The 16,454-nt window shown below is 39.1% G+C and overlaps 1 protein-coding gene across 1 annotated transcript in view; it reads left to right on the top strand.

Annotated features, from left to right (window-relative positions):
- Window positions 1-16,454, top strand: part of NPAS2 (neuronal PAS domain protein 2) — an 82,617-nt gene that overhangs the window by 53,665 nt on the left and 12,498 nt on the right. The window contains exons 6-15 of the mRNA XM_075265157.1: window positions 1,781-1,901; window positions 4,330-4,443; window positions 7,384-7,502; window positions 9,361-9,443; window positions 9,952-10,058; window positions 10,540-10,687; window positions 11,672-11,756; window positions 14,261-14,396; window positions 15,200-15,303; window positions 15,930-16,016. Of these exons, the coding sequence (XP_075121258.1) occupies window positions 1,781-1,901; window positions 4,330-4,443; window positions 7,384-7,502; window positions 9,361-9,443; window positions 9,952-10,058; window positions 10,540-10,687; window positions 11,672-11,756; window positions 14,261-14,396; window positions 15,200-15,303; window positions 15,930-16,016 (1,104 nt within the window). The remainder of the gene's footprint in view (window positions 1-1,780; window positions 1,902-4,329; window positions 4,444-7,383; window positions 7,503-9,360; window positions 9,444-9,951; window positions 10,059-10,539; window positions 10,688-11,671; window positions 11,757-14,260; window positions 14,397-15,199; window positions 15,304-15,929; window positions 16,017-16,454) is intronic.

Here is a 16,454-nt window from a genome sequence, read left to right as displayed (position 1 = left end):
CAATATTAGTTTATTTAATTAATATTACTATTATTTAGTATTAATATAATTAAATACAGTATAAATATCTACAGTAGCTCCTAGAATTTGGCACCATGTAGAGTCATTCATCTGCCAAATGAGAAAAGAACAGGAAGTAAAAATTTGTCACCTTGGTGTTCGGGTTTTGTTAAGCCCTGATATATTGTATATATACAGTATATATTGTATGTTAAATAGTAGCGTGACTATTTCACTGCCATTGTGTTGGCCAGAGTAGACAGTTGCTATAGAGAGGGATTCCCTGATAAACTCAGTAAGACTGTGTGATGATCACCTATTCATTTTAATGGATTCCTTGCAAAATAAATGTTTCCCTGCTCGAGTATTCTCCAGCATCATTGCTGGGGTGTAGAGCGGTAGAACTTGCAGCAGTCATCCCAGCGGCATGAGACAGTCTCTGTATGCCTGCTCAGTCTTTGTCAGAATTTTGTATTCCTGTAATATTGTTGTCATATTCGGACACCTGTAAATTTTTTATAGTTCCGTATACAGGGCTGCCTAAGGCGCCTCTTTTTTATACATACCCTTTTGAATGTCTGATTTTTTGATGCTTTTTAAATCGCATGTAGCAAGCCGCAGATGAGAAATGCTGTGGAAAAGACCATGGCAGAAACTAATTGGGTTTTTTTCACAGCACTTTTCACAGAAAGTCCGCAGAGTTTTTCTGTGCGGACTTTCTGTCCCTATTACACCTATACAGAATAAAGCATTTCCATAGGTATAATTGACTTTCTGTGATTTACAAAAATGCGCCATTTTTGAATTTTCAACATTTCCACTGCAGATATGTTTCTACTACCGTACGTGTGACTGGGATTAGTCAGAATCCCATCCACTTTGCAGATACTGTAAAATGTCAGGGATTTTGCCACAGCGTTTCCACCGCAGTCAGTTTGTAACTTTTTTATAGGGTTTGGATCAAATTCTAATTTTATGGAAAGTGAAAATGGTGAAAAAATGGTGGTTGAGCTCTCTTCAATTTTTTTTCCCTGCTTCAGCATTCACCATATGGGAAAAATATTTTTATAAGTTTGTAGTTCAGGCATAAATAAACATGGGGTGGGGATGCCTAATATGTATATATTTTGCTGTGTTTATTTTTATATGTCTGAAAGGGGATGGCCAGGATTAGTCATAATTCCATCCACTTTAATGGTAATATAAAACGCAACGTTTTTTTTTTTTCTGCAGCATTTATGCCACAGCCAAAATGCTGCATTTTTGTAACGTGGGCCCAAGACCTCAATCTCTCTAATATTAGCAATTTACAAGGGTGGGAGACCCTTAATAATGGTGAATACTGGTTACCCTGAAGACTGTTTAGAATCTGAAAAAGTCCTGGGGCTGTCTCCAGTAAGCACCTATAAGAGCATACATGTCCAAATAGTCAACTGTACATATTTTTCCAAATACATAGCATCTGATTTTACATAGCAAGTGCACAGTACCCACATTTACAATTTATTCTTATAGAAATAATTATTACTACAGTTTATGTAAACATAATTTTGTCTGACAAGTTATAGCACAAAATGTTATTTCATTTTATTTCAGAAAATTTCAGTTCCCTGTTTCTTCCCTACAGACTCCACTTCTAGGACACTATGCTTTGATGTTTAGAATGTTCCTTGTGAATTGCTCATTGTACATAAATGACCTGTTTCTTTTTAACGTCAAGCTCCTTGCCATATACATTAAATGATGTTCTTTACCATCTATTTCCTTTTCACTTCAACAGTCAGATATCTTGGATCAAAATCTGTTGAATTTCTTACCAGAACAGGAGCATTCTGATATCTATAAAATTCTGTCTTCACACATGCTTGTAACAGATTCTGCATCTCTTAGCTATCTGAACGGTGAGTTTCATTGTACTCCCTGCAGATGCTTTCTATTCTGAGTCACATAGGTATATATGTGCATGCCCAAATGAATGGTGTACTTCCTTGTTATTTAATATGAAGGAATTGATTGTTCTTTTGTCCACATTGACATGTCAAAATGGCTCTCCGACACAGGTATACCAATACTATCACTATAAGGTGTCCATATAGTGGTACAGGGCCCTGCACAGGGCTCTGTAGACAAATTAGGTGAATACAACATAGGAAATATTTTGTGACTTACAGGTCACATCTCTGACTGTAATTGTTCGTATTTTCACTTCTTCCAGCTGTGACTTGTCTCTATAAAGTGTGCTACACAGACATCTTTAGCTCCTTTTCCAATAAAAAAAAAATTGTGAAATTCCAATATGTGGGTCCTCATCATTAGAAAAACACATCTTTAACTAATGGCACGTGGTCTCTCCCCAAGGAGTGACGATACCCCCTTGATGGAACGTTGGCATAGCCTGTAAAAAGGCTATTCTACTCCTACCTTTGACTCTCCCCACCATTTCTTCAAAATTCAGTTTCTTCTGGTATACTAATGAGGATCATGGACTACTGGGGATGTTCCCCCAGCTCTCCGAGCAGCCCCCGCTTCATACAGGTCCACCACCTCTTTCATGTTTGTGCTCTGTCCTCTCCTCCTCTTTTCTGGAACTTGTGCCTTGCAAAGTCTTCTGATGCCTTTGTACGCTCATGTAGCAGACCACTACAAAATGGTCACTTGGGCATGTGAAGTCGCCTCTGTCCGAACCTGAAGTGGCAGAGCCGATTGCGAATACCCGCCATTTTGGATAGGTACAGTGTGGTGTCAGAGGCCTGTGCAAGGCAGAAGTTTTGGAGAAAAGGAAGAAGGGACAGAGCACAAGCATGAAAGGGGCGGTAGCAATGTATGATGCGTGGGGTGCTCGGAGTGCTGGGGTCCCCATTAACATACCAGAATAAGCCAAATTTTTTATGAAACGGGGAGAATCAAAGAAGTAAAGGTAGGAGTAGAATAGCTTATTTAAAGGCTATTCCAATGTATCTTTAGTTCAAAATGAGTTTTTCAAATGATAGACTCTAGAGATGAGTGAGTACTATTCGAAATTGCCGTTTCGAATAGCACGCTCCCATTAGAATGAATGGACGCAGCCATTCATTCCTATGGGAGCATGCTATTCGCTAACGGTTAAGTTTTGAATAGTACTCACTCATCTCTAATAGACTCCCTTTAAATTCTTTAAACCCCCTTATATAAATGATCTCTCCTTTATAGTTCTAATGATCCTTTACATTCTTTATCCCCCGTTACATAAATTATCTCCTGTATGGCCTTAATACACCTTAGCATGAACTTTATGCCACATATAATAAGAACTGCTCCTAAAAAGAACGTTATACACTCCTGCCTGTGATCCCTTGCTGTGCAGAGATGCCGCTGCCATCTTTCCTCTCTACTTGTTGACAAGACCCTGAGCACAGACAGGACTTCTGCGTCTCAGTTATGACATTATTAGGCCTGTCTGTGTTGGGAAGCAGACATCTTGTCTGTAGTCCCAACATCCTGTAGACCAGTTGCCCTAAAGTGGCTTGTGGCTTACAGAATAGCAGAGCAAGAAACCAAAAGCTTCCTGCTCTAGCTTGTTGTTCAGACACAGATATAGTTGAAAGAATTACATGTGTTTATGGCAGTGATGGGGTGGTCCCTCTCATAGTCATTGGACCTGGGTCTATGGCCCCCCTGCCTCCCCCCCCCCCCACACACACACACCTGCAGTTGTTGCTACGTTTTCACTTTGGGCAAATATTCCGTTTGTTGCTGAGATATAGAGCTGTCTTGTTACATTATTATACCTAGTCGTAGATACAAGTGCCTCATTCTGGAGTTTTATTCACCTAGCAGCAATACTTTCCTAAGTCTACACACACCCAGACACTGATACACACACCCACATAGGTAACATCAAGCTTTCTGTGCCAATAGGTTTTAACACATTCACACCCACTGGATTTGATTCATTCATTTATTTGAGATGGTATGTTCTCCAATGACCTAAAACCTCTCCTAGGTCTTATTAGAAATACGGGACCTTAGTATTTCCATGGAACAAGTGGTAATACAGTGATGGGTGTGATAAAGTTAATTGTAAAGCACTGAAACTAAAGCAGCCGATGTATACTTATATATTATATGATGACTTCAGATGACAGAAGACAACGCTGTTCATCTCCACCTGCGGTTATTCATACTTAAACTATAATTATCAATTGTCAGGTTATATAATGGAGTCCAATACGTGATCAGACTGTTGAAACAATAAATTATCACCTAGTTTAACATCACTTCTTTGTATGTCTTTTAAAAAAAATTTCATGCCATAATTTTTGTTTTTTTCTAATGTTCTTTTTTCCCAAGCTGACAACGATTTGGAATTTTGCTGTCATCTTTTGAGAGGAACTCTAAATCCGAAAGAATTTCCAACATATGAATATATAAAGTTTATAGGAAACTTTCGCTCCTGTAGTAATTGTAAGTACTCCTTTTTTCAGGTTGTCTTTTACTAATCTGTGTATGAACACTTTTTTAAAAATTAAATACTGAAAAGTATACCTTTTGTCAGGGGCGTAACTTGAGGAGGGGGGCAGAGGGTGAAGTCGCACTGGGGCCCAGAAGACTTAGGGGGCACTGGCATCAGTATTGAGATTGAAGCTTCCATCTGGCCTATAAGCCAAGGAGATTACCCTAAGGGCCCCTTCACATGGAGGATACTCTGGCTGATTACGTGTAAACGTTCCAAATCAGCAGCGTTTAAAGCAGGTCCCATTGCTTTCTATGGGAGCCGGCATACGTGCACTCCCCATAGAAATTAATGGGCTGCTTGTTCCCATTCATTTCTATGGGGAGCGCGCGTATGCCGGCTCCCATAGAAAGCAATGGGACCTGCTTTAAACGCTGCTGATTCGGAACGTTTAGATGTTCCGAATCAGCCAGACTATCCTCCGTGTGAAGGGGCCCTAACCACACTAAGGTTGATTAAACCTTAGCAGCTGTAACCATCACTATCAAGAATTCACTATAGGGATGAGGTAGATTGGAAAACAACTTAAGAATACTGGATCTGATGGAGTTTCTACACCTGGTTTTTTTTCTGTCGGATTCATGTAGAATGTAAAATACCCCCTTATGCCTCCATATTAAATCAGAGGCATGTGTAGGTAAACTAAAGCCCCATTGACTACAATTCTGTACAATGGAGAGGTTGTCCAGAGTTGTAGTACACTAGTGTACATGATCCCTAATGGTCATAGCTGTGAATATTCTGCACTTACATAAGATGTGCTACAGCAATGTATCTGTCTTACAGCCGCTGCAAAGAATTATTGTTGCAGGAGTTGGGCCTGTGCCTGCATTTTACTTAAATTCTCTGCCAATTGTCAAAGACAATATTGCACTACTACATTGTAAGTGATAACTAGTTTCTTATGGGAAATCTCTGTATAGTGTTCCAATGGTTGATACAGTTTTATGCTTTTAATCTCTTTGTCCATCATCGCCCTTTCAGTTTATAAAGTAGTAGAAGTCCGGATAGCAAGCTGTGTTGCAGTAAGCTAGTTATATGGTCTTGTCCTCATAAACATTCTTTTCCTATGAACACATCAACAAAAAGCTAGTGAGTAATCCCAGTATAATTCTCTGGACTTTGTTTGCCTTGCTTTATTCTATCTACCAGCAATTGTAATGCCACTGGTGTCTTTCCAAATAGGTCATCCTCTGCAGAAATTCCTCAGTGTGCCTTCCAGAAACCACACTGCATTTCCTTCACATCCCTCTCAGGCAGTGATATTCATTGCCCTCATTTCACCTCTGAGGCCTAAAGCATGCTTATCTCATGTGAAGAAACAGTTATGGGGGGGAGAGGGGGCTGCCTAATCTATTTGTGGTATATACAATTCAGAAAATCTGAACTTAGTCCTGTGTTTAGGATTCTGCTATTTATTTGGTTTATGTTGTATTATTTTTAACATGGTTCATTGTTCTAGGCAACTAAGGGGGTGTTCACACTTGCGCCACTGTCCATCTTCTGTGTTTCCGTCCTAATCTCCAGAGAAACTGGATAGGGGACGGCTTTCCGGCGGTCAGTTTTGAAACACATTCATTTGAATGCGTTTTTAAAGCAAACTGCTGGTGTCTGTATGTGGCCTTTCCGCGTGGAAACCGTTCTTTTTTAGCACGGACACAGCTGGACATGCAGGACTTTGTGTCCGTTCAAAAAAAAAATGGTTTACCTGCAGAGCGGCAGCATACGGACACCAGGGATTTGCTTTAAAAACCAATTGAAATGAATGGGTTTTAAAATTGACCCCCAGCAAACCGTCCCCTATCCAGTTTCTAAAGGGATTAGATGGAAACACGGCAGACCGACAGTGGAGCAAGTGTGAACGCTCCCTTAGGGCTCGTTCCCACGATGTAACGCGCTGTGCATTCAGACACGTATACACATGTCAGAGTGTGAGTGCTCAAATCAGATGTTAAAAAGCCTCCCATTGATTTCAATGTGTAGCACGCGTGAGCCGGCACACATTGAAATGAATGGCGCTCACACTCTGACACGTGTATACGTGTCTGAATGCACGGCGCGTTACATCGTGGGAACGAGACCTTAATCTTATTCTACACATAAGATACGACTTTTTTCTTATATAATACTGTAACAGGTCTCTTCCATAACAAAAATTAATTGAAATAATGTATGTATTATGGATCACTTATGCTCTAGGTTATAATATGATAGTGTAGTGGTTGGATGATAGAGGAGCCTAGGAGACATAATGATAGTAACACATCTTCAGACTTTGTTGTAACTTTTCTTGTGTTTTAAAAGTTATTAGTTATTAGTATACCTAGGCTATATGGTTAACTTAGTTTCAACACCTTTTGAATGACAAAAAAATCGCTGTGTTGCCCCATGGCATAACAACTAATGTAAGTGAATGGGGTAACAATGTATTGCAACTCCATAGTTAAGGCAACACCAAATTATGGTGTTTAGTCCTTGATCGTCTGGCCAGTATGAGTAGTGGTTACTGCAAACCTGGGTTTACAATGTGGCCTCACTGTAGTTGTGAGTCATAAATCAACAGAGCGATCTTTGGTTTTCATGGCCATGGTCACTGTGCAGTTCCAGACTAAGTAGTTAAGCCAGTAAGTGCTATCAATGAATGTATTACGCAAGGGAGGAGTACCAGCACCCACCAGCGTGTATTTATAGGTGAGCTTGTTGGGAAATGAGCAAAACTGTTAAAATTTAGTTGCACAATTTAATAAAACAGTAAGATATTGGAGAAGGTCTTTTCTTTGGAAGGTTGGTTGGTTGGTTGGCTTCTGTATCACATCCGTGCATGTGACCTGCATAATATATATACAGTACTGTATTTTTGTATTTGTTATCATGTAATGTTGTCATTTTAGTGCCTCTTTCTTCATGTAATGGCTTTGAAGGAGCTGTTTCAAGAACATACAGAGCACAGCTTGCTAAACAGGTGTGCTTCATTGCTACGGTCCGACTTGCAACACCACAGTTCTTAAAGGCAAGTGATAACATGTTTTTAACTTACCCATTATTATGATGTTAAGTACATTGAGATATGATGGCTAAAAAGGAATATTAAAATGTTTATACAATTACTCAAAGAAAATTGTATCCATGTTGTGGATTACAACTCAAGTGCATTTCCGTGTAAGCAAGTAAAAGTTATACACACTAATGTAAACAATCATTAGGTTCATTAAAACACATATAATACCTTGTCCAGGGTAAAAACAGTTAATTAATATACAAAAATATATTATTATTAGTAGTAGTATTGAGTCGGGGGGGGGCTGTTCATCTTTTCATCTTTTGATCGTCTGCCTCAGACAGCAGGGAGGGGACTGTTGGGGGGTCTAGCGTTAACATTAAAATATAATAAAATGCAGAAATATTTTGTGCTGTAATACTCACAGGAGATGTATTCCCACATTTCCCGTCTCTTCCCTTTGAACTGCCACAACCGCTTCTTCCAGCTGTGACTTGACTTTGTAAAGTTTGAACCACAGACATCTTTGACTCCTCACTTCCCCAACCCCCTACACACATATATATATATATCCTACAGAGGCCCCTGCAGCCTATATTATGCCCCACAGTGGCACAATAGATTATGGGGCATAATAGAAATTGTAGGGGGCCACTGTGGGACATAATATATGTTACAGAGGCCACAGTGGACCCTTCAAGCTCTATTATGCCCCACAGTTGCCCACCCAACTATTATGTCCCACGGTTGCACACCCATGAACTATTATTATACTCAGGGGTCTTTTCAGACCCCCAAGTATAATAATTGGAGCCCCAGGGGAGGTGAGGAAACAAAATAAACAATGTTACTTACCTCTCCGTAATCCTAGGATGCTTCGGGCCTATATGGTAATGTCCCAGATGTCACGAGGTCTGGGATATTACCATATAGGCCCAAAGCCTGTGCTAGCAGTAACAGCCTGTTTTCATACAGGCCCAAAGCCTGTGCTAGCAGTAACAGGCTATTACTAATAGCACAGGCTTCGGGCCTGTATGGTACTGCTAGCACAGGATTTGGCCTATATGGTAATATCCCAGACCCCGTGACATCTGGGACATTACCAAATAGGCCCAAAGCTTCCTAGGATTAACATCGAATCCCGGGGAGGTAAGTAACATTGTTTATTATGTTCCCTCACCTTCCCTGGGGCTCCGATTATTATACTCTTTTCAGACCCCCAAGTATAATAATAGGGGCAGTGGGATCGCGGCCTGGCCCGGGCCTACTCACTACCGCCCTCCGCGGCCTATATTACAAGGGGAAGCGGGGGCGGCAGTGAACAGGTCCAGGGAGGTTGGTAAATAGGCCACTACCTGCTGGAGATACTCCAGCAGGTAGCGGCCTATTTTAAAACAAACAAACATAAAGTTCTTATACTTACCGACCTTGGGTTGCTTCCGCTGCCGCCGCCGTCTCCTCTTCTCCTAACTGTACGCTGTATCTCAGCATCAGGGGCATGATGATGCCGCTTACGCTAATACGTAGACGTCTGAACCAGCTCAAGGAGAGCGGCAGCTCTCCTTGCGCTGGATCAGAGAAAAAAAGTAAAAAATTAAAAAAAGTCGCCCGTGCTGCCGCCACCCGTGGCGGGCGCCACACCTCGCCTCTGTGGTGACCTTCACCTAAGACCCTGACTTACTTTTCGGTCCTGTGCTGTGTCACCTTGGCTCCATTTCTAGCTGACATGACTAAACTTGCATCGTGCACATTTGGGTGTTAGACTGGTATGAGGGCTTTCAATGCCACAGCGTAATACAGTAAGTATTCTAACAACTGTTTTATGTATCAAAAGAAACAATCTCACCATTTTTTTTTCTTTAATATTTAGGAAATGTGTACTGTCGAGGAATCATTTGAGGAATTTACATCAAGGCATAGTCTTGAATGGAAATTTCTATCTCTTGATCACAGGCAAGTATACAGATGTGTCCACCCTTGTCTTAACTCAAATTTGGTTATGGATTCACAATTTGAATTAAACCCAATTAAATACTGGGTAGCTGCGCATAGACCAATATAGCATATCACATCATGATACAAGATCACAAAATTATGTTGTATTGAAAACTACAGATGCTGAATATCAGTTTTCTAAAAGTTGTAAAATAGTACAAATTTTCTCTTACACTTGTATTTTATGGTAATAAGTACAAAATTCATATGAAAATAATATTTTCTAAGAATTGAAAATGCAAGTGGGAGAGAAAAGGAGGGGTGGGGGATGTGATCTGCCATCATGTATTCAGTATGCAGGACAGGTTGCATCTAAGGATTATATCATTATGCAGTGCAAAGACTGGGTGTGCAATAAAAGTAGGTCTGTGGGTACAATTTTTCACAAAATTCTATAATAATCTTTTACATTATTAAAAAAAATATATATTTTTAAGTTTTTTTGTTTTTTTTTTGTTTTATTCAGAGCTCCGCCCATCATAGGATACTTACCGTTTGAAGTTCTTGGCACATCAGGATACGATTACTATCATGTTGATGACCTAGAGATACTAGCCAAATGTCATGAACATTGTAAGTGCTCTTATTATAGAAAACAGGAATATATGTCTTCCCTCCTCTCCACTATGATCTAAGGAAAGTATAAGCCATGAGCAAGGCAGCTTGTTTCTCAAAAGTGCTATAGCGTTTAGCATACCTACTTTTAGCTAACACTACAGCTTAACCATACCACTCAAAAATGACATAGGGCACCATTAATGTTAGAGGAAAATATCAATTTCTCAGGGTTCCATATATCTCTGAATTCTTTAAAGAACAACTCTGATTTTGAGCTACAACGTGCAATGTTCCATAATTCGAATCTACATACGTTGTTGAATAACTTTGGAAAAACTTGAATTTGCTAAAAAAATAAATAAATTGAAAAATCGTTAAAGGGGTTCAAGGAATCAACATTTCTAGTTTATATTGTGTAACTGTGTTGTTAACTAAAATAATTGTTTTTCATTAAAGTGATATCTTTTTGTTAAATATATTTCCTTTCTTTCAACAGTAATGCAGTTTGGAAAAGGAAAGTCTTGCTGCTATCGGTTTCTTACCAAAGGTCAACAGTGGATCTGGCTTCAGACTCATTACTATATTACTTACCATCAGTGGAATTCTAAACCTGAGTTTATTGTATGCACCCATTCTGTTGTGAGGTACAGCTGTCATAGTCCCATGTAGAATGTTCTCTTAAAGTAAATCTATAATTTTTTATCACCATGTCAATGAGAGCTCTAATATTTTGTACTGTATGGACACTGGGACTGGTTTACTAATGAAAATGTGCTAGGATTATGGTTCAGTATGTGCAAAAATAAGACGCCATATCCTGTCCATCAAGGCAGTGTAACCTACAAAAAAAAGTGTGTAATCTATTGATAGAGAGCCTGAAGATGCAACACTGTTTACCAAAAAATTATTTTGCCATATTTGGTGTCATAAATTAATCCAACTAAGGTGATGTAAACTTAGAATAAACAGTGCAAAGATATAGCACATTTATCACAGCAATTTGGGCAGTCTATTGGGCAGTAGTATTAAATCTGGCCCATACGGTTAAAAGATGAAATTCTGTGTGCCTCCACATGCCCATAGAGGGAGCCTAAGAGTCTATAGTTTTGTTTATTGTTTTTAGAATATCACAGTAAGCAATAGACTCCTATGCTCCCTCTAGTGGTGGCTATAGACAAAGAGTATTTTATCTTTTCACTCTTATTGAAAGTGAGACAGAATTCTGATGCAATTTGCACCAAAAACTGGCAAACATATTGATAAATTCCTATTAAATATTAATACATCTTCCCCAGTGTCTATGGAGAGGATTTAATTATGCATCACAAAAACAAAGATTTGACTACTATCAGGATATATTGAGGACATATTAAAACATTTCCTGAAGCCTTTTGCTTTTCGGGTTCCTGGATGTATTCAACCTTCATCCTATATAGATAAGTAATTACAGTACATTATGATGTTCATTTTGTCTGGGACATCTGGGTGAAGTGCAGTATATTTAAAACTTGTAGTAACATGTTGTGTAAAAAAAACTTTGTTCAATGTGTATTATGCCTATAGGAACTGTGTAGTATAATGTACAGTTACTGAAATAATACAAATAGAATTATGTTTTTTACAAGCAGTTACGCAGATGTTCGAGTAGAAAGGAGACAAAAAATGAACAAGGATAATACCTCTTCAGAAGCCATTGTCACATCCGCACTAAAGGTTCGAATTTCATTTTTATGATTCACACAAACTTTCCTAAAAATGCACCATGTTCATGTTACCTGTGAAATCACTGCACTTTCCCCATAAACATATATGGGCGGAGGTGGAAATGCAGTAAGGCATTAAAAGTGCAAGTATTTTTGAGATTGTGTTTTCGCTGCAGTTTTTCTCTCAGTGTTTAGTTTCATTTCACTAGGTGTAGTCTTAGACAATTGTGCACCTGTTATGCTTGTAATACACAGTATATTTACTCTCCAATTGAAAGAATGGCCGGCAGTTGTCGGCCAAATATATGTAAAGAGGAGGAGAGAAATATGTTTGTTAGAAACATCCGGTATCAGCCCTGAGAACAAAACGATCAGGCCAAATGAAAATCTCTGGCATCAGTAGGTATAGCACAAGATCGCTAAGGCTTGTGACTGGCTGCAGTACTGATGTGTGCTATTACACTGGTCTTCCTCACTTAAAGGGGTTTTCCCAACTCACCTGTTCACCACCTTGCAGGCTGTATGCTCTGTACACTTCCTGTTTTTTGGGGTTTTGTTTTTTTTTGGTAAATTGGTGGGCGGGGTTTCACTGCTCTGCCAGCTCTCTTCATAGGAATACATGTTTGCAGTCAGTAATGAGGGATGGTTGTAAATAAATTAGCACAATATCACTGGAAGATGCACAATATAAAGCTGATGTAGCAGAGCTGGATTTGATAGGTGATGAGAAATCCATTTTACATGCTACAGGACCAAGACTCAGCTTGCAATAAACTCAGTTTTAGGTCTGTGTTACATACAGAGGTAACAGACTCCCTGTCTCAGCCCTTATCAGCAAAACTCAATTAGCAGACTGATAATTGGAAGAGGGAGATAAACAGCTCAGAAACACAAGCTCCGAGCACTCAGCTCCCCCTCCCGTCCCTGTGAGCAGGGAGCTACATCTCTTGTTCTGGAGAGATAAGACCATCAGGTCTTACCAGCAGGTCCGTGGTTATGGAAACACAGTGTAAACAATGAAGTGAATAATCTCAGATAGCAGCCAAACAAAGAAGTTTTGCTTAAGCAATATATTTAGTAAAAGTCTTAACTCCACATAAACAAACAGTATAGATAGGATCCTTCAGATGGAACAACCCATTTAAGATTCAATACAAAACCAAACAATTGTAAGGCTACATTCACATTAACATTGTAAAAAGAGGCTGTTAACCCTTTCCCGACATCCGCCATACTAGTACGGCGCATGCCGAGTGTGTAACTGTGGCGACCACCTGGGAGCTGGGCGAGTACCATAGCCGCCAGGTGTCTACTGCTCTTCTGGCACCTTGGTCAAAGCTGACCGAGGCGCCATTTTCCCGGGGGTGCGTGGGCGCCGCCATTTTCTTGGTGATCGCCGGCACCCGGAGTAAGCTCCGGGCCGACGTCACGTTACTATGACAGCCGGGAGCTTTGTGAAGGCTCCCCGGCTTGTCATTACATTGCTTCTATTCCAGGTTATGCTACATAGCCTGAAATAGAAGTGCTGGTATTTTGCAATGCATTGCAATGCATTAGCATTGTAATGCATTGCATTAGTGATCAGACCCCACTGGGGTTCAAGACCCCTAGGGGGTCTAATAAATGCAAAAAAAAAATAATTTTTTTTTTTAAAGAAGTATTCAAAATTCAAATCACCACCCTTTCCCTAGAACACATATAAAAGTAGTTAAATACTGTGAAACACATACAATGTTAGGTATCCCTGTGTCCGAAATCGCCCGCTTCACAAATCTATAAAAATATATTTCACTGTTTTGATTCTGATAAAAATTTGAATAAAAAGTGATCAAAGCAATAGCATTTCCCAAAAATGGTAGAACTAAAAAGTACACTCGGCCCCGCAAAAAAAGACGCCCTATTTATCCCTGTGCACAGACGTATAAAAAAAGTTACGGCTGTCGGAATATGGCGACTTTTAGAAAAAAAAATTTTTTAATACAGTTTTGGATTTTTTTGAAGGGGTTGAAATGTAAATAAAACCATATGAATTTGGTATCCCCGGAATCGTAACGAAACACAGAATATAGGTGACATGTCATTTTGGCTGCACAGTGAACGCTGTAAAACCGAAGCCCATAAGAATGTCGCAGAAATGCATTTTTTCTTTAAATCCACCCCATTCTGAATTTTTTTCCAGCTTCCCAGTACATTATACAGAATAATTAATGGTGGCATCATGAAGAAAAATTTATCCCGCAAAGATTAAGACCTCAAATGGCTCTGGGAGCGGAGAAATTATGTTATGGGGTTTAGAAGGAGGGGAGTCAAAAACGAAAACCGAAAATCAAAAAATACCATCGGCAGGAATGGGTTAAAAAAAAGGATCAAACAATCTTTTCTTTTACAGTCATTTGATATCTGATAAAGCTAGATCCATTTGATGTTGTAAGAACCATATCTAAAACTATAAAGTGACTGTACACCATTGAGAAAAATGTATTCTGTCTTCTTCTTTTTTCAACAAACTCTCAGGATAAAGACCTAGGTGTGGGCAGTGAAAAGCATTTTAATATGCTTGAAGTTAGTGCCTCACAACTCAGTCGCAGTTGTTCTCCCTCTGTTTCCTCAAGAAGCTCACATAAATCTTCTCGAACTGCTGAACCTGCATGTGAGTAATGAAGTGTTCTATAGTCTAGGGTAAAGGAAAAGTCTGTATAGCTAAGCAATTCTATCACCACATCAGCAAGAGATCATCTCCAAAATAAGCAGGTCTATCCAAAATTGTACTATATGATATGAGTTGTTATGGGCAATTACAAAAATATTCATATCCAAGGAAAACGACAGCACTCCGTAGCTTTCAAGAAAACAATAGTGAAATTTATTCCATGTGTAGGCAACGTTTTAGCTCTAGTGAGCCATTGTCAAGTGCATGTCCACATAGGCTAGTATATATATCAAGCGAGTAGTGAGCATACAATTACAATTTACATTCAAGTATAAAAAGTGATATAATCAATATAAAACATCATTGTGTGTTCATGAACAGAGATATAAAGTGACAGTGCATATAATTCATAGTTTATATAGATCAAAAGTGAATATGCATAATATTAAACAGTAAAACAAGAACAGTATCAATAATCCAATGTCTATACAACATGTGCAACAAATCAATAAATAAAAGTTACAGAAAAATACAAAAGTTACAACCTTGTGCGTTTTATTGTGTAACATTTGATAAATTTGGTGCAAATTCTGCCTCATAATAAATACCCCCCCCCCCATTGTGCACAGTGAAGTACACCACAATAATCTCTAACCTAAAGCACACATGCATTATCTATTGTAGAGGGATCAACCTTGATGTCACCTAAAACCATTAACCTCATATCACATTTAATGAAAATAATTGTAAAATGCGAGTTAAGAATGAACAGAAAAATTAGCCTTAAATTCCTATTTTAACAGCTACACCTTCAAAGCAAACCTCAGATGTTAAGTCATTTGAAAGAGTTCCTGGCATGCAGCATGATGTTCCACTTCAGAGAATGAATCAGCCCACCCCAGTCCAGGTATGGGTCTTTATAATGAAATGAAGATAAGAGCCAGCGTTGCATAAAGTAAGAGAATAATGTATCTTTTTATTACTGAGGTTTCAATAGAATGTGTCCTAGAGATTATTATTGCTTTGTATGTTTCCTTAGAGAAGCAAAGAAACACTTGTCCCAGGAACTCAGTCATACCCCTCTCTTCTTCACAGCCCTGTGATGTGCTGCAAGGTAACTGGCTGGAGCAGCTGTCTCCCCTTTTGACATGTGTACAGTAGGACAAAGTCAGAGAGTCTATCATTGCCTAAATAAACATATCTTGACATAGCCTTTAGAAAGGCTATTCTAGACATACCTGTCATTAATTGATCCTTGCAGCCGTTTTTTAATTAACCCAGTTTTCTTAATATGCAAATTACTCTTAATACTCTTCAGGGACCACTGGAAGTGTTATCCCTGTTCCCTGAGCACCATTACATGTTGATGGACTTTCAATGATTGTTATAAAAGGTGTAGAAGGAGGGATTGTCTGTAAAGAAGGAGGCGAGAGATGTTATTATATTCTCGGCTTGATGGCAGACATACAAGCTCACTTAACACCATGTTTGTTCATGAAGATGCAGTTTCTAATGTTTTTAATATTGTTCTAGGTCTCAGTACCAGCTCAGCAATGCGATGTTCAACAACAACTGGTAGAAGAAAATCCGCTGCAGAATGAGCCGCCTAATATTTCGCAGGTAAGTAAGTTATTGCGATAGGAATTGTGTCATGCATAGTTTCTTGGTTGAACACTCACTACCATGTTCCCAAACAGAACATAACAGATTGGGGTCCCAGAACTTGGTGATCAGTTTATTGTTAAAATAATTCTTATTCTGTATTCTGAGTAATTCTTATTGTGTATTTTCCTGGAGACACAGATTTTATTTCCTCGCCACCTTGGTTAGAACAATGTAAATAATGAATTCAGGGATCAGGGCTTGGTCTCTGTAGCATTTGCTGGGATGTAATAGAAAAATCTGACAACTGCAATTCACCAAAACTAAACTCTGCTTTTAAGCTGAATACCAAGTATTTTAGTGTCGCCTAAATGGGCGCAACTACAGTAGAGACAACATATGGAATATTTTATGCGCCCTTATACTCTCTTTGGCTACATGCAGACAGTACATATT

The sequence above is a fragment of the Leptodactylus fuscus genome, chromosome 2 (genome assembly GCF_031893055.1).
Source record: "Leptodactylus fuscus isolate aLepFus1 chromosome 2, aLepFus1.hap2, whole genome shotgun sequence".
Classification (NCBI taxonomy): Eukaryota; Metazoa; Chordata; class Amphibia; order Anura; family Leptodactylidae; genus Leptodactylus; species Leptodactylus fuscus.
This window is presented reverse-complemented; position numbering and strand designations above follow the sequence as displayed.